Source organism: Argopecten irradians, chromosome 3 (genome assembly GCF_041381155.1).
Source record: "Argopecten irradians isolate NY chromosome 3, Ai_NY, whole genome shotgun sequence".
Lineage (NCBI taxonomy): Eukaryota > Metazoa > Mollusca > Bivalvia > Pectinida > Pectinidae > Argopecten > Argopecten irradians.
The window spans coordinates 19419357-19437978 of NC_091136.1; the positions used below are offsets into that span (position 1 = coordinate 19419357).

General features: G+C 37.4%; 2 protein-coding genes across 2 annotated transcripts in view; one reads left to right on the forward strand and one right to left on the reverse strand.

The window, feature by feature from the left end:
• Positions 1-5063: 5063 nt before the first annotated feature.
• Positions 5064-14089, forward strand: LOC138319536 (uncharacterized). Its single transcript, XM_069262686.1, has 3 exons — positions 5064-5613; positions 13808-13903; positions 14072-14089. Exons 1-3 carry the CDS (start codon positions 5221-5223, stop codon positions 14087-14089), a joined length of 507 nt encoding a protein of 168 aa, XP_069118787.1. The 5' UTR covers positions 5064-5220.
• A 4000-nt stretch (positions 14090-18089) lies between these two features.
• LOC138319537 (cell surface glycoprotein 1-like) overlaps positions 18090-18622 on the reverse strand; it is a 1764-nt gene continuing 1231 nt past the window's right edge. The window contains exon 1 of the mRNA XM_069262687.1: positions 18090-18622. This exon is cut by the window's right edge and continues 1231 nt beyond it. Coding sequence (XP_069118788.1) covers positions 18090-18622 — 533 coding nt within the window.

The following is an 18622-nucleotide window of genomic DNA, read 5'->3' on the forward strand; positions in this document are numbered from 1 at the left end:
AAATTTACGATTATCATATACGCCTGTAGCCATATGATGTACTATTTTAACCCTTTGAAGTCTAAATCAGCCAAAATAGCCGACTATACGCATACGTTAGTTTGCAGGTATCAATACATTGAGATTAGAATAGACATTTGAGGATCAGCCGTATAATTTATAGGATATAGTCACTGTGGTATAATTTACTGTTACAAGTATTAGTTATCATCTCTTTCATTCACTTAAGGTATTAAACTAATAGGTGATAGGAAAGGAAGCTCCGTCACATTTTTCTTACACAAAATGCCATTTGTACATGTCGCCAAGACCAAAAATATCTTCATAGCTATGTGAAATGTTTGATACATTGTGTCGTTAAAAACGTAAACTTGTAAAATGAACATTTGAATTAACCCAAAAAGGTTAACTTTCAGAATTGTGTTAAATGTCAGTTGAGTTGATAATCGCTCGTCTTCTCCTTCTTTTTGATCGATGAAGCGATGGAAGTCTTGGTCTACAATATTTACATCCTTAGTCCTCATTATAACTACATGTATAGGGTTAGATATTGTATAGTAAAGTCTTGTAATTCCAATATCATATTCTGGAAATTGTATATGTAACAGTTAGTATTGATAATCGAGGAACTGTTGGTGACAGATCTTCTCTGACATCGGCCTTTAACAACCCCAATAAAACCGTCAGTAATACAATACTTATTTTCAATATGTCAATGGTATATAAGGAATAGTGAAGTTTTAGTACATACCTTAATACAATGAATGGATCCTCCTTCCCCAGACGTTTCAGCGCTTTCCTCCAGAGGTGCGCCAGCTGGTTTGATCAGGCCCAACCACGGACTGGTCTTTCTATCGATTTCAGGAGATGTGCTACTGCATCTTATTCCTCACCTCCGGTGGTATTGTCTATAATTCCCTGTCGTCACCTGGTGGCTAGCACCTCTTTTTCCAGATCCAAGTGGAAGCAACCTACGTCTGCCTACTTACAACCCTTATCAAATTTTTCCGATCTGCTCCTATGACTTCTAATAGTCGTAAGGCCTGTCAGGCTGACTGATCCTACATCTTACCTCTACAGGTTGGCACAGTGTCTTCCATCCCGTTGTTGACATTCCTCAACCATCTGCTGGTATTTGTGTTGTGTCCACTCCTTGGCCTCCTCCATGCTGTTAACTCGACCATGACTACGTTGTTTAGAAGGAATAGTTTTGATGCCACTTCTGCTTGGAATTCCATACTCTGCTGGATGTCTGTCCTCATCTCCCAGTCCCCTGCTGTTGCGAGTATGCTGTCTTCTCTTCCTCTACACTCCCTGAAGCACTAGTTCTGAAATTCACGAAGTTGACAAATATTTGCCTCTTCCATAATGGTCGTTTCTTTCTTCTAGAACAGCCAAGGCTTGGCGCGATCATAGCGCCATGTGTATCTCCCATCTGAGAGTGCAACTTGCATGATTTGATGACATGTGCCAGGTTAGCCTATTTTCCACATAGTATAGAGTCCGCGGTGCCCTTGACGTCCCAGGTAAACAGCAGGTGATATGTTGACTTCAGCGCAGAAAACTGAGTGTGTGGCCTTCCATCTGTCATATATCACTCCAGGATATTCTTCGCTGCTTCCCTGCCTCCCTCCCTCTCTCGCAGTGAATCCAACTATACTGCTGGCTTCACCTGCCAAGCCAAATAATATTTCCCCTGGTCACATGTGCCTGCATGTTCGCTGGTTCGTACTTTCCCATCTTGGCGTTGTGTAAGTTCGTAGATCAAGACGACTTAATGCCACTGACCCTACAATACCCCGTGCCGTAGTCTTAATTCTGCTTCCTTCAAGACCTGTTTCGTTCCTGTCCGTGCGGTAACCCTCGCCTCACTTCTCAGACTTTGTCGTCCACACTGTCACTCATCATGATGGCTTGGCGCCCTTTTGTTACCTTGAACTCCTCCTTCATCGACTTCAGTGGAAGTTGGCATTTGGTTCCTGAGCTGTACAATACTATACTACTGAATCTCATCTTATCTGCCTTTATCCAATATTTGTCTACTTCGTCGGCTATACCACGCTGTTCCTGTCATTAAGTGAAACATCAAACCACTTGCCAAAGCTCTTCACTGACTTCTCTGTGGCTGGTGAGATATCCACTCCCTCGACCTTAAAACTTTCCTCCTTCTCCTTGCCTGCCTGTAGGATGATACTCTGGGATTGGCTGCTTTGAATTTCAAACAAGTGACACACAAGTGACTATCTCTTCTAGATCCTTCAGGGCCCATCTAGATCCCCCTCCATCACTGTCTTCGTCGTTACCGTCCATAAACGCTCTGCTCCGGTTGGCGGTCGGTGCCCACTACCTATTGACATGTAAGTGTCTAACTTTACTTTTTGTTGCTAGTTACGTATAGTGTGACTTTAATACTGTGGAATCTGATTTTTTAAATTATATCTTTATTGTTTATATAACATAAACTTGTTCGTTATTGACCGAGGATAACGTTAGGATCTAAGACATTATTCAACTAAGATGCACAATTATAAAATACAAATTAATGTAATTTTAATATATGTAATGTGACATTAATAAATTACATGTTGATACAACTACAGGACAAGTAGTCGATTCATCCTACGCGAAAAATGGTCAAAGCTCAAAAAACAGAAACAATTCAGATGTTTTAGCCAGTATAAAGATTCAGCTTCAGTATTGTAAGGGAGTTAACTCTAATCAACTCCACCACAGCAGATGACTAGAACTGATGAGACCATGGAGAGATATTCAGTCTTTTTTCTTTTTGCATTACTTTACACTTGTGCACATTTTAAGTGTTTTTCAAACTTCACCTCAATAAGTTTGACAAAATGCAAATAATTTTATATGGATTTTGTTATTGTCAATACTGTCCAACCCGGCTGAAGAAAATGTTTAGCAAAAATGCATGTCGGTTTTATTCTAATATAATCACTTAGATAACAAACTTTTGTAATTAAAATAGTCGTTATATCAACATTAGCTTGTATTGCATGATATCTTTGACAAAATGAAGAGTTACATGGTATACAGACACATTGATTACATAAACGACCATACAAAAAAATGTAAGATATAATGGAATACCGTAATAAAGTGAAGGTTAAAAGCTACTAGTATACAAATAATGTATATTGATATGTGTTAAACATAAATAAAACATTTACTTTACAACTTCTAAAGGCGCTGACCTTACTGTAAAATGGTACAGTAGCGGAGATCAATGTTGCTAAAGGAATGAGATACATATAGATTGTTAGGATTAATGATACAAGGTACATGGTACAGGGTAAGGGTGATATCGACCGATTTTCTGTCATTCTTTTTTTCGTAACCAGGTGATCTAAAGACACATAATATTTTCAAAATGTTGTCGACGTACACATAATGAGAAATAAAGATAAGAATAATTGAAAATTCTACTATTAGATCCAGCAAACTTATATGTTTCTGTTAGATCTAAAGCGTGTGTATACAAATATCTTATTTTGCATGTGGTTATCCTGTAAAATCGCAAAACTATCATCTCCGGGGAGAAAATTAAAAAAAATATAGACTATAAATGAAAAAAAAAGATTATAAATAAAGGTTGGAGTAAAACAACAGGTTATATTTATGCAATGTACATGTATTCACTTATAATCGCAGATGCTGAATTTCATCAATTAAACGTAGTAAGTCCCCCATCCCAATGTGTAAATAAAAATTTAAGGTTGGCAGTAAATGTTATAAAATCTACCTCACTTATCTCGATTAAAAGTGATATTTTATAGTTAGAGTAGATCCACACAGAAAGGTTCGTTACGTCAGTGATGGATCAAAGTTAAACAAGGGAAGTAACTTGGATTTACAATTACAAACAACCCCAAAAAATATTAAAGAACACAAACAATCCAAAAAAATATTAAAGAACACAAAAAAACATATCTGCATGTTGAAAGTTACAATGTCTATTTGTAAACATGAATGATCTGTAAGTTCTCTAAATTACCCATGGGTTTTTACTCTAGCCCTGATGGCATCACAGGGATCTGAGAATAAGTTATAGTATAGTTTATATAATTATAGACCCAACAGAGTGTCAAGTACGTATATACATGTAATACAATAAGTATGATTTTTACAGATTTTTGACCCTTAAACGTCTAAAAAATAGTCTATGGGCTATCTGGTGGATCAAATAATTATATAAACTGTAACTAATTCTCAGATCCCTGTGAATGTTATTGATCATCGAAAAAAAAAAAAAAAAAAAAAAAAAAAATGAATGAAAGCGTCAATCATATGTAAGTTACAAAATTCAAATCACAAACGAAACATGACATTACTAACAGTGTTATTTTTTATTGTGTCAAATTAATTTCATTCATTAAAATGTAAACGCACGTGCGAACGCAAAAATGAAGTGCCGTGTGTGAACAAATGAAATCTTGGCGTTTTGCTTTACAGGTTTTAACAGATATATATGGTATACATGTTCTACAAAAATGTTCTCAAAAACATATATACATGTACATCTAATTATATATAATATGTAATTATACATGTTTCTGATGTTCTGGTTTTAATAATTAATAATGGTACAAGAAATAGAAGTTGTAAAAATAGAAATCAAGAACATTTTTGATAATATACTCTGGGATAATATACTTTCAAACAAAGCTGGTACAAAATATGGTATAGGGCACGCATTGGGAGATATCGCACTAAATGTCTTTCATCGAATAATGCGCAGTAAGGCCAAGGTGTCCTTCAGTATGGTAATACACAGTACTTGTAAAAGAATCAAATTCGTCAAATGTATGTATCAAATATTTTGACTCTGGACAATGATTAATGAAGCCAGTGTATGATGTTTCAAGTAGAGCCTACAATATGTATTACATTTTTGACAATATTTTATGCGCGGTAGCCTGTGTCTTAAAATAAACTTTAATTGATCTGGGAAATTCCCCTGCCTCGTTTTGACTTAACCGGATTTCCCCGTCAATATTTGGACGAGGGATTCCCTCCATCGTGACGTAGTGCATAAATATACTCTGGGGTATACCTCTGCAGAGATTTTGAGCTGAGAAGGAAATATGCGGCTCTCCTGTCTGTGAGTGGCTGCGTTGGACTCAACGCCTGGCAGTATATGGGAGAGAAAACAGGCGGAGGGGAGATCGGTTTACATGGTGGAGCTTCTGATTGGCTAGTTGCATGGCACATATCACATTGAAGTTAATTTGGTACCGGCTCGGTGAGACTTTCGACAAAATGGCTGCCGCAAGCGAAAACATCACGGGTTGGCTTGACTGGGATGACCATCTTTTGGATTTTTTGTTGATTGGGTGGATAGGATGGGCAGCTGTAGTGGTTGTGGTGGTCAACTCGGTACTGACCTTTTTCGGTCCCCTCCAGCCCCGTGGAGACTTTGTAGTTCGGACCAAGGAGGGGGCGACTGGGGCGAAAGTAGTAGCTGGAACCGGAGGTGCGGAATCGTGTCAGTGGCTGAACTCAGCTCTCAACTGGTTCTACCTTCATTATGAAAAATTTCCGGAATTTGTTGATGTATGGGTGAAGGCACTCAACGAACAGAGTGTGAAGTTAGGGGTAAGTTATTAATTATATTAAAAAAATACAAAGAGGAAAGGCAACACAAATTTATTGTTTATTTATGTTTCTGTCAGTCGCTGTCATCGAGCAGGTGTGTGACAATTGACATTCTGTGATTTATATTTGGAGACAAGTTACTGCAGTGCAGTATGCAAAGTTTTCCACCATTATAGGAATGCCAATATTCCCAGAAGCGCAGGATTTCTCTAGGGCCTGATATCATACAGGGCAGGTAATCAATCCCTTGTCTGTCTGTTATATCTGTACATGCTTGTCAGTAGGATATTGGTTATGACAGCATGATGTTGACAACACAAACAGCAACTGTTCCAATCCACATACATTATACCTCATGTCAAGATTATATAATGTGCTGCATTGCAGAAGATATTTTTGTATTACCGTATTCGCAGCTTTAGTGCCCCTGTTTTTTGTGTACTAAAATGACATTGCTTGTCTAATATGCACCATATAGGACAGGTAAATCACAAAAAGCTAAAGTCAAACTTGTCTACAAAGATCACCCATGGGACAAGAAAAAATGGTTTCTATATAAAGCCAAGTGGTCTTTATACACATGCAGGTCTTATTGTGTTAAATGAATGGTCATTTTGGACAAACAGATGGTCTTTATACAGAGGTGGTCGCTAAAGCAGGTTTCACTGAATATAAAATTCTGATTGGATGACAGAATCTACATTTTTTTTGGTGGAGGTAAGCCTGAGTACCTGGAGAAAAACCACCGACCAGCGGCCAGTACGTGTCAACTGCCCCACATGGAATTCGAACTCGCGACATCTTAACCATGCGGCCACCACGGCCCCTCCTTAAGAGGAGAAATCATATCTTTTGGCAATAATATCTGGTAATAAACACCGCTTTCAATTTTCCTTAAAACACCAGCTACTTGGGTGCTTATTTACTGTAGCTTATTTGATATGGTTAAAATGGAACTATACACCCGAAATAATGATAGGAAAGACTGAATCAATAAAATCTTTTGTGAGTAAGATTCTCTGACAGACTATTAGATATTAGGTTAGATGATTCAGTTTACATGTGTATAGAATTATGCCTTATAAGGTAGATTTCTCTGTTAATTTTCCAAACCTATATATAGTTGACTGAACATTGTACGCCAGGTACTCACAGTTTTTCTTATGGTTTGCTTTACTCCAGAAAACATGGCATGCCCTGTAATATGCAAATGATATTATATGTTTTTCTATTTAGGTGGATTATAAAGTGTTGGTAATCTCACGGTAGTCTTAACTCTTTATATGATTTTATATACCAGTAAACACAATTACTGCTTCTGCCAGGGATCAAACCTGGGACCTCTGGGTTACTAAAGTCTGCAGATGCTCAACCGATGGAGCTAAAGAGAAGTTTTCACTAGCCGAGTGGTATATTACGGCTTGTAATAAGTATTGAGTTATTCACCAGGGCTGCACTATCTGGGTAGTTATGGTGTCTGACATTCCCCACTAGACCTTAACCACTGGACCATGGTATTTGAGTGGTTAAGAGGTGTCTGACATTCCTCACTAGACCCTAACCACTGGACCATGGTATCTGAATAGTTACAGTGTCTGACATTCCTCATTAGACCCTAACCACTGGACCATTGTATCTGAATCGTTACAGTGTCTGACATTCCCCACTAGACCCTAACCACTGGCCCATGATATCTGAGTGGTTAAGGTGTTTGACATTCCCCACTAAACCCTAACCACTGGACCATGGTATCTGAATTGTTACAGTGTCTGACATTCCCCACTAAACCCTTACCACTGGACCCATGGTATACTGAACCACTGGACCATGGTATCTGAATCGTTAAAGTGACTGACATTCCCCACTAGACCCTAACCACTGGACCATGGTATCTGAATCGTTACAGTGTCTGACATTCCCCACTAGACCCTAACCACTGGACCATGGTATCTGAATCGTTACAGTGTCTGACATTCCCCACTAGACCCTAACCACTGGACCATGGTATCTGAATCGTTACAGTGTCTGACATCCCGACTAGACCCTAACCACTGGACCATGGTATCTGAATCGTTACAGTGTCTGACATTCCCCACTAGACCCTAACCACTGGACCATGGTATCTGAATCGTTACAGTGTCTGACATTCCCCACTAGACCCTAACCACTGGACCATTGTATCTGAATAGTTACAGTGTCTGACATCCCCACTAGACCCTAACCACTGGACCATGATATCTGAATCGTTTCAGTGTCTGACATTCCCCACTAGACCCTAACCACTGGACCATGGTATCTGAATCGTTACAGTGTCTGACATTCCCCACAAGACCCTAACCACTGGACCATTGTATCTGAATCGTTACAGTGTCTGACATTCCCCACTAGACCCTAACCACTGGACCATTGTATCTGAATCGTTACAGTGTCTGACATTCCCCACAAGACCCTAACCACTGGACCATTGTATCTGAATAGTTACAGTGTCTGACATCCCCACTAGACCCTAACCACTGGACCATTGTATCTGAATAGTTACAGTGTCTGACATTCCCCACTAGACCCTAACCACTGGACCATTGTATCTGAATCGTTACAGTGTCTGACATTCCCCACTAGACCCTAACCACTGGACCATGGTATCTGAATAGTTACAGTGTCTGACATTCCCCACAAGACCCTAACCACTGGACCATTGTATCTGAATAGTTACAGTGTCTGACATTCCCCACTGGACCCTAACCACTGGCCCATGATATCTGAGTGGTTAAGGTGTCTGACATTCCCCACTAGACCCTAACCACTAGACCATTGTATCTGAATAGTTACAGTGTCTGACATTCCCCACAAGACCCTAACCACTGGACTATGGTATCTGAATCGTTACAGTGTCTGACATTCCCCACAAGACCCTAACCACTGGACCATGGTATCTGAATCGTTACAGTGTCTGACATTCCCCACTAGACCCTAACCACTGGACCATTGTATCTGAATTGTTACAGTGTCTGACATTCCCCACTAGACCCTAACCACTGGACCATGATATCCCAAGTGGTTAAGGTGTCTGACATTCCCCACTAGACCCTAACCACTGGACCATGGTATCTGAATCGTTTCAGTGTCTGACATTCCCCACTAGACCCTAACCACTGGACCATGGTATCCCAAGTGGTTAAGGTGTCTGACATTCCCCCCTAGACCCTAACCACTGGACCATGGTATCTGAATCGTTTCAGTGTCTGACATTCCCCACTAGACCCTAACCACTGGACCATTGTATCTGAATTGTTACAGTGTCTGACATCCCCACTAGACCCTAACCACTGGACCATGATATCCCAAGTGGTTAAGGTGTCTGACATTCCCCATTAGACCCTAACCACTGGACCATGATATCTGAGTGCTTAAGATGTCTGACATTCCCCACTAGACCCTAACCACTGGACCATGGTATCTGAATTGTTACAGTGTGTGACATCCCCACTAGACCCAAACCACTGGACCATGATATCCCAAGTGGTTAAGGTGTCTGACATTCCCCATTAGACCCTAACCACTGGACCATGATATCTGAGTGGTGGAGGTGTCTAACATTCCTCACTACACCCTAACCACTGGACCGTGGTATCCCAAGTGGTTGAGGTGTCTGACATTCCCTCTTAATTAGTTTTGTGTTCATTGAAATGCATTATGCAAATCAATTCCCTGATTTCTTCTTTTGCAACTGACAAAGTTCTGTTTTTGCACTGAAGTCTTGCAGTATTCATAAAAACTGAATCTTTTACGGATATATGAAAAATTAATGTAGTATGTATTCTTATGTTACATTTATATAGTAGCTGCACCAAGTTATTATCTTAAGTACATATCATTCAATGATATTATGTAATTAGTAAAGTGCATTTCTTTTATCATAGATCAAGTCTTGTTTTTGTCTCGGTTCCAACTCCCATGTTAACTCGTCTCCAGTAATTAAGCCTTGTTAAGATATCTAGGTTCTTCTATGTTTGATATTGTCTACTTTGGAGAGATAAGATCTTAGATTTTAAGGAAATAATATCAGTTGGTTATCAACCAGATTTTCTTACTTTTGTTTAAAAGAACATGTACTTGGTCATGTAAAATATACAAATTAACCATTTGTTGATACCCATGCAGGCTAAGGAATTTTACAAGGAGATAATTGACTTGCTTTTAAGGCAAAATAGTGCTAATTAAGGCTAATTGGTAGAGGTTTTAAGTGATCTACCACTATGTGGCTAGCTGTGAAGGCCATAGGTGGTGGTGGTGGTATGAGGGTTATAGCAGGGCTCCGGAGGTGACAGACCAGCTGTTTCTCAGACCAGGCTATCATCATGGTGTGTTCCACAGCTTTCACTACCTGGTCCATAACCATTAAATACTACCATATACATAGTAGTTAACACCCCTGTTCTAAGTGTTCCCTGCTTTAAAGTTCAATCAAGGTAGATGGATATCACATTCATGAAGAGATTGTAGTAAAATTAGGAATCTCCATGGCCCTTTATTAACCGGTATAAAGGTACATGTAGGATGGTCATCAGTTTTCTGGGGCCTCCATTTTGAACCATAAGAGGGGCAGATTGAAAACTGGACCAGTAAATTTGGAAATAATTTTTTCTTATTTCACAATTGATCATTGCTAAATTATTGATCAATTGATTTTTATTATAATCGATAACCGACCCACCAGTACACTGCATGTATATATTTTTTATTGATATTTACACTATCTTTTATTAATTTAACATTTAAGCTTATAAGGCAATCATTTATTTTTGTCCAATTAAGTTTAGTAATAAGTGTTTGAATTTGCTTGAACAAAGCTGTCTTAAGAATTGATTGATCAAAGTGTCCTGATCATTATGATACAAGAGTATACATGTTATAGTACACTGATTTTGTATTGCACTGTTCACACACCAATGAATGCCAGAACCAGATGTGACGATAAGATTAGACACATATATAGAGGTCACAGATTGCAGATACTGGAAAATTTTTCATCAGAAAAACGTCTTGTATAAATGAGGTGTGAATGGTTGTTTAATAGAACAGGATTATAAAAATCTGTGTCATGTTCATAAATTACGGTAGTTCATCCAATGGTTGCCCATTTGATCTGTAAAGAAGAAATTATACTAGATTAAGATGTCAATTGAATTCATCTCAGATAAACTAACAGAATATTCTCTTAAAACTAATAAAATTGAAAATTATCAAAAATTATTTCCTTGTTTTCAATGTGTGTTTTTTTTACAGTTTTCTGGGCAGCTGCTATAGTTAAGTGCTCTTTAGATTGATCAACTTTGAATTTTACAATAACTGATGTATATAACTGACAGCTTTACCTGATCAAATCCTAAATGGTTGGATAAGTGTGTCTTCTTTTAAAAAATGTTGCATGAAGCATTATGAGTTAAAGATGCACCACCGCTGACAGGGCATAAATAATACTCATCATTTGGGCAACAATTGGCGTTTAATTAATGTTTCCATCAATTATAGACCTACAATGGTGTGGTGAAGCTGATATGACGAGGAAGCTGTAATTATCAAAACTTTTAATCAAAGGTTAATTTAGAATTTGTTTGTATTTTTTCTTTTCCTGTCAATGTTTATCAGGGTCAGTTAATCAAGGAAGGGTTATCAACCAGGACATAAACATTCTGGCCTCTTCATATACCCAAAATTATTTGTCTAACACATTACAACTGTTTTCTTTGACCTAATATATTTTTTTTATCTCATCTCTTGCACAAATCTTGTCTTTCTATTGTTTAAATTTTATGATATACTCTAAGTCACATGATATCCAAGATAGGTTTATATTAGGTTAGTAGAATTTGTATTTAAACCGTTTTTTTTTTAATTTTTTACCTTACACCATTATCAACAATTCAAGATGGTCGCACCTAAGAAATATGCTTCGAGCAAATGACAAGATAAAAGTCAGATGTTTGATTGCTAACACTGAGGACACTCCAAAGCTCTGAAATAGACAAGATTTATGAGAAATTGACAAGGTTTATGAGAAATCGCTAAGATTTATGAGAAATCAGCAATATTTATGAGAAATCGTCAAGATTTATGACAAATCGTCAAGATTTATGAGAAATTGGCAAGATCGATTTATGAGAAATTGGCAAGATCGATTTATGAGAAATTGACAAGATTTATGAGAAATCGGCAAGATTTATGAGAAATCGGCAAGATTTATAAAAGATTGCTTAAAAGAAATGGAACATGACAACATACATATATAGTCATTCGATGAGGAAATTAAATATTACTGAAGATTTGAAGAGTTTATTCATGGTGGATTAAATGGTTAATAATATAACACGATCTAAAGTTCTGTATCTTCAAGGTGTTGAAATCTTTGTTATACTCTCACAGCTAGAAATATGGCTATGGTGAGGTCGAGTAGAGCTGTTATAATAATTGTATCATTATCACAATAAATCAGGATATCGTGGAAGAAATCAATATCTACGATATATCGCCTTTGACTCAAATTAAAAATTAACTTGATAAGTAGTGATTACATAATAAATGGTGTCAATGCCTCATGCTGAATAAATGTCAATATTTGTAATAATGCAACTTTAAAGTACAACTCGATCACTCGACTATTAATCTTATCTGTAAATGATTCTGTTGCATAATGTCACAAGATCCAGCTCTATACAGTAAAACAAGGTTATATGACATGTATATTCCAGCTTTGTCAAATTGTTTTATTCCTGTTACACAAATATCATCGTAATAGAGGAGTCAGATGTTCTAAGCTAATTACACACATTAACAGTAGCTCAAAGAGTAATATGATTAAGTTGGCTGAGGATCTACAGAACCTAATAAAAAATCTGGTAGACCTGATGTACCGATCTGTTGACAGAGGCAAAACTATTGTTTTACTCATGGTCACCAGAGCGCTTGGTTGCCATGGACACAGGAGTGCCTGGCAATAAATCCTGTATTCAGATCACTTATTTGGGAATTGTGTTCTGGCAAATTGGTAAATCTATTGGGAATGGAGTCAAGAAATGTTAACTTCATTCTGGGAAGATATACAGAAATGTTAGTATAACCCTTTTGACATTTCCATTTATTTTATTTATTGGTCGTAGAATAACCTTTTAGACACCTTTTCAATAATATACATGTCTTTACTGTTCTGAAAGGCTCCTTTTGTTGTCGATCGTTACAGCCATTTTTTCCCCATTGTAGCCGTATATATATTCTATTGCAATGCCAGCTGAACTATAAAACATAATAAAAATGAACCTGAATTTTCAAGCTTTTTTTAATTGATTTGGAGTTCTAAACTGTTGCTGACAAATGCTATTATTCGGTTTAACATTACAAAGGTATGTGGAATGACACATATGATCCTAAATGAGTGACCAAGCAATCAGATTTAGATTAGGTTTGTTTCTGTTTTGTTATGTTGTTATTAATGCCTTGCATAAATTATTACCTAGTTGACATTTATGATATTGATTTTAAGATGAAGATAATTAGCTTGCATTGCCAATCATAATGAGACATATATTTATTCCAGAAAGCAGGCATATTAAATCCACTGTCAACAAGATGAGGATTTTGTGATTATATAAGTTTAACAACTTATTCCAGTCACATATATGTGCATTTGTAATCTATTTACAAATATTTAAGTCACATTTTCAAGGGACAATTCAGTGAAGTTATTTCTGCCACACGTTTGATCTACAAACCCGTAGCTACAACCATTTTGTATTGGCAGCAAGCTAAATGAGCTTTTCTTCACATTGCAAACACTGCAGACCAAATAAAGATGGCAAGCACTCTGGTTACATCGATACCAACTATAGTACCTCAACTTTCTTTACTATAAATGCAGGTTTCAATGCTCTCTCACACTATATAAATTGTCCATTAAAGTCTGTTATTTTCCTTTCCTTGAATGAAAGGAGTTTTTACTCTACTCCAAATGTCACACTCTGCACACCCTGCCCCATGGTTATATGGGAAATTAATTGTAAATATTTTTTTTATGAATGTGTGTACTCTTTCGTAGTCTGTCCCATTAACTTTAAGGTATATATCATAATTCAACTAGAGTAATGGGTTAATTTTGAAATTTGTCTCCCCTTAATACTGAGTTGTCTTCCTTGATTTACAGGGACCTGTACAGGTGAAGTTTGAGCGTGTAAAATCAGGCAGCCTACCCCCCAAATTCAGCGAGGTCACTTTTGAGGCCGGCCCAGAGGGCAAATATGTAAGTATCTATAAATGATTTCTTTTATTACAAGGAGATAAAAATTAAAGTAAAACTGCAAGTTTGTTCAGAATTATTCCAGAATGTATTATATTTTTCAAGAAAGAATTATTTAGTTATTTCCTAGACACCTTTTCAGCCAGTGACATATCATTTCTGTGTTCACAGCCTTGGCATAAAGCCTGATAAATTGTGGTCTAGAGTGTAAATACATACTCTGTTAAATATTGATTTCTTCAACACCACTGGATACTGATCCTAATGTCGACTTACTGATGTTATATGAATTATGTTGGTAAAGAAAAGCAGAATGACCTTATAGTATTTAAAACACATATGGTGGTCCAATATTTAATCATTAAGATATTGAATTCTTAATTACAAAGCAATTAATAGATTAATAAAATCGCCAGAAGGCTGCATACATAAAAATTGTTTATTCTGTTCATACATGTATATTTCCACTGTATGTCTCTATGTATATTAACGGATTATTCTACCATGACGTATCATGTCCTCTAATGACACTACTGTCTCATTTTAAGGTGTTGATTTCTCTCGTCACCCGTCATTAGTATTTAGTAATTGTTAAGTTGAAATATTTAGGAACTCGGATGACTGTTAAGGCTCTCGTTAGTGGGACTTCAATTGAAATTACAATACTGAAATGGGACCAGTATTGAGCACATATGCACAATTAATGATGAATAATTTGGATGAATTGAATTTGTCTAACTATTACCGTATTTGACCAATAACACACAGGACAAGAAACAAATTTGGACTAGCCTTTCATAAAAGTATACTGTAAAGTAAGACATCAATCACTGTGCTAAGGAAATCAGTAAGGAAACCAACACAGTTTTCAAATTTTGATTCTGCATTTAATCCAAAATAAGAGTAATCAGTTTTCAAAATTTGATTCTGCATTTAATCCAAAATAAGAGAAATTGAAGCATATAAAAAAGAGGGGGGGGGGCGCTTATAGAAATGTGGGTGCTTATTGAGCAGAATATGGTATCTAGAATTATTTTTGCATAACTTGAATTTGCTAATTATTACCTATTCTACTCTCCTAAATGCAAGAGGAATCTTACAAACATTTACACAGAAACAATATTGAGACTAAATTCCTCAAACATTGTTGTGCTTCCTCTTCATTGATTCTGAAAGATGTTTTAAATGTCCTGTTTTCGTGTTGCTTTATCCTTAAGGTAAAGCCTGTATTCAGTATTATAATGATGGAGTGTATATAGTTTATAATGGATAGGTAATCAGATTACTAGAGTGAACATCTAGATCAGGTGTAAAATCAGACCTCACAAATACTTACAGGTTTTATGGGAACTTATGTATCAAATTGTTAGTGTATTCTTCATGACAATTTGAATTCTCCAACAAACTCAATATCTCCATAGATCTCATACTCTGATGATAACTAATGGCCCACATGTAATATAGATAATTATATAATTTATTCCCTGTCCCCTGTAATAAGCTGCTGCCCCTGCCCCTGTAATAAGCTGCTGCCCCCACCCCTGTAATAAGCTGCTGCCCCTCCCCTGTAATAAGCTGCTGCCCCCACCCCTGTAATAAGCTGCTGCCCCTCCCCTGTAATAAGCTGCTGCCCCTGCCCCTGTAATAAGCTGCTGCCCCCGCCCCTGTAATTATAAGCTGCTGCCTCCTCCCCTGTAATAAGCTGCTGAATTGTTCACAAATAAGCTTTTCTACGTAACACGCCTAATCTAGGAATATTATAAAATAAGTCCCTTTAACAAAGAGTCCCTGGAACCCACTCGGTTTCATCTGAATGGTGAGTCCACTGGAATTATTTTGTGTCAGAGATATTTTCAGAACATCTGTGTTAAGAAAAACCCTGATTGATTCTATGAAAAACACCAGCTAAACAATATAAACAGATTTTCAATCAATTTGTTTTAAATGACTTGGCACAAAAGGCAAAAACAGCTTGAAATTTTGTCTCGAAATTCTTGATGTTCAATAAATGGATAAAGTACTTTGTGAGTGCCAGGATGTGAACATATTTTGGTGAGGCCTGTTTAGATATTTATCAACAATAATGCACATGCCAAGAATATGATGTTCTGCAAACTGTGTTTCAAGCCAGCGAATCTGATGTAAAGATAAATCAAATGGTGTCTACCAATGCTAAAGGGTTTGTTTTTATGAAGTAAACTGGGCCAGTTACGAGAGATAATGTAAAATGTACATGCCTTTATGTGTGATCGAGAAGAGGAAAGTTGTATCTGATAAAGGGACAAGAAACTGGTCTATAATGTATACTGGTTTGTAGGTAGATATTGTTAGTAAATTCTTGGGGCTTCAAGGGGAGAGGGTGGATGGGGGTTATTTTCCAACTAGACAAGGATCAGAAGTTTTGTGTAGAAGCTGGTGGCTAGTTAGAGATCAGTGAGGCCAGCATCATTTTAGAAAAATCCTGATCATAAATGTAACTATAAACTATTAGCAGATTTCCATGAAATACTTAGGGAGGAAAGTAGATGTTGTGTGCATTCGGATAAAAATATCCACAATTTTACTCAGGTGTTAGATTTTTCCATCTAACCCAAGGGTAAAGACAAGTTACACAAGATCTTTGCACATGCTTACATAGGGTCATAGGGTAAGAGAAAAAGATAATTAACCCTCTTTGAGGTTAGACAGGAGATCTCAACCCTCAGGATAAGGCTCGTGGCAAAGTCTGATGTTTGACAACTGAAAAATCTTACCCTTAGGTTTGATGTTCTCCTGTCTCACTGCTAAAAAGCGTGCAGTATTTTATTAATCTCTAGCTCGACTGCCTTTCTTAGAAATATAACTTTAATATCGGTATCTTCATCCATATGTTTTGAGATTATCCAACCTCACCCTGAAGGGGTGAAAGATTTTATAAATTCCATCATGTCCCATCGTCTTCTGCCCTGTTAGCTTCTCTGATAAATGGGGATATTTATATTACCTCTATAGGTATTTCTTAAGTCTAAGAATTTAAGTGAAATGATAATTTCGAATTATTTACAGTTAGCTATAAAAGTTATATATAACAGAAGAATTTTCCCTGAATAAACAGGACAGTGAAACATATCAGAAATAAGGTAGAGAGATATCTCTACTTTAAATCTTGTATGGATTATGGTATAAATGTGGTACAACAACAACATACGATATACTAATGAGTGTTCACTGATCTCCTAGGTATTACTCTACAAATTACTCCCCAAAGATTCCAGCATTTAATGCTTACAGTATTATAACATGGCGAATGCTATTTTATGTTTTTTGATTACTTTGAGCTTCACAAGTCATAACAGAACTGAGCAATCAAAGGGATTGTGGGGATTGAGGCTCGGTAATTCCGCTAGTTACCATGGATATGAGTAAGTTGTTTAGTCAAGAGGATATGGTGAGAGAGTACAGCACATGGCCTGTCTGTCTTTGTACTAAGTAATACATATTCCAGTGTTATAGTCAGACAGTTATAGGTAGAGGGTCATTTCAGGGGATTTGTACTAAGTAATACATATACTAGTGTTATAGTCAGACAGCTATACGTAGAGGGTCATTTCAGGGGATTCGTTGAGAAGGAGATAATTTGTTAGGGTTTTATTTGGGGCATAATTAATGTACAGTATTAAATCCCTTTTCCTTGAGAGATTTGGTTTTATTATGTCAATTGCAATGAAGTCTCAAGTGACTTAATACCATTTGTCCATCGTCAATGCATGCATCCATCACATGTCATGCATCCGTAAAAATTTACATTTCGACTTTTTCTCCAAAAACACCGAACCAAATTCATTGAAATTTGCAGAAATCTTTCATGGACAAAAGGTCAACCAAAATTATGAATTATGTTCCCTAGGGGCCTGAGAGGCAGATCTATAAAGGTGTCAAAATAAAAATTTTAAATCTTATTCACACCAGATATAAATCTTAATTTTTGCGATTTACTGTTTTGGACTTATTTGCTGGGTTTATTTTCGCGATTCTTTTGAGCCTTTCTAGGTGTTAATACGTGAAACCTTGAATTTGATAAATTTTGCGAGGTATTAAATTTCACGATTTTGGATGGATCCGCAAATTTAGCGAAATTAAAATTAGCAACTGTACAGTACTTATTGCCTCTGCTTAGTATTAACAAAATGGGACACCTGGTTTACCCCTTCTAAGTATGATGTGACTGGATAGGGGGGGCTGCTGGGTATCTTTGTTGGCATGGGATAGGGGGTGCTGCTGGGTATCTTTGTCGGCATGGGATAGGGGGTGCTGCTGGGTATCTTTGTCGGCATGGGATAGGGGGTGCTGCTGGGTATCTTTGTTGGCATGGGATAGGGGGTGCTGCTGGGTATCTTTGTTGGCATGGGATAGGGGGTGCTGCTGGGTATCTTTGTTGGCATGGGATAGGGGGTGCTGCTGGGTATCTTTGTTGGCATGGGATAGGGGGTGCTGCTGGGTATCTTTGTTGGCATGGGATAGGGGGTGCTGCTGGGTATCTTTGTTGGCATGGGATAGGGGGTGCTGCTGGGTATCTTTGTCGGCATGGGATAGGGGGTGCTGCTGGGTATCTTTGTTGGCATGGGATAGGGGGTGCTGCTGGGTATCTTTGTTGGCATGGGATAGGGGGTGCTGCTGGGTATCTTTGTTGGCATGGGATAGGGGGTGCTGCTGGGTATCTTTGTTGGCATGGGATAGGGGGTG

Coding starts and splice junctions, on each gene's coding strand:
- LOC138319536 (XM_069262686.1), top strand. CDS start 5,221: ATGGCACATATCACATTGAAGTTAATTTGGTACCGGCTCGGTGAGACT. Junction 5,614..13,807: donor AACAGAGTGTGAAGTTAGGG/GTAAGTTATTAA, acceptor CTTGATTTACAG/GGACCTGTACAGGTGAAGTT.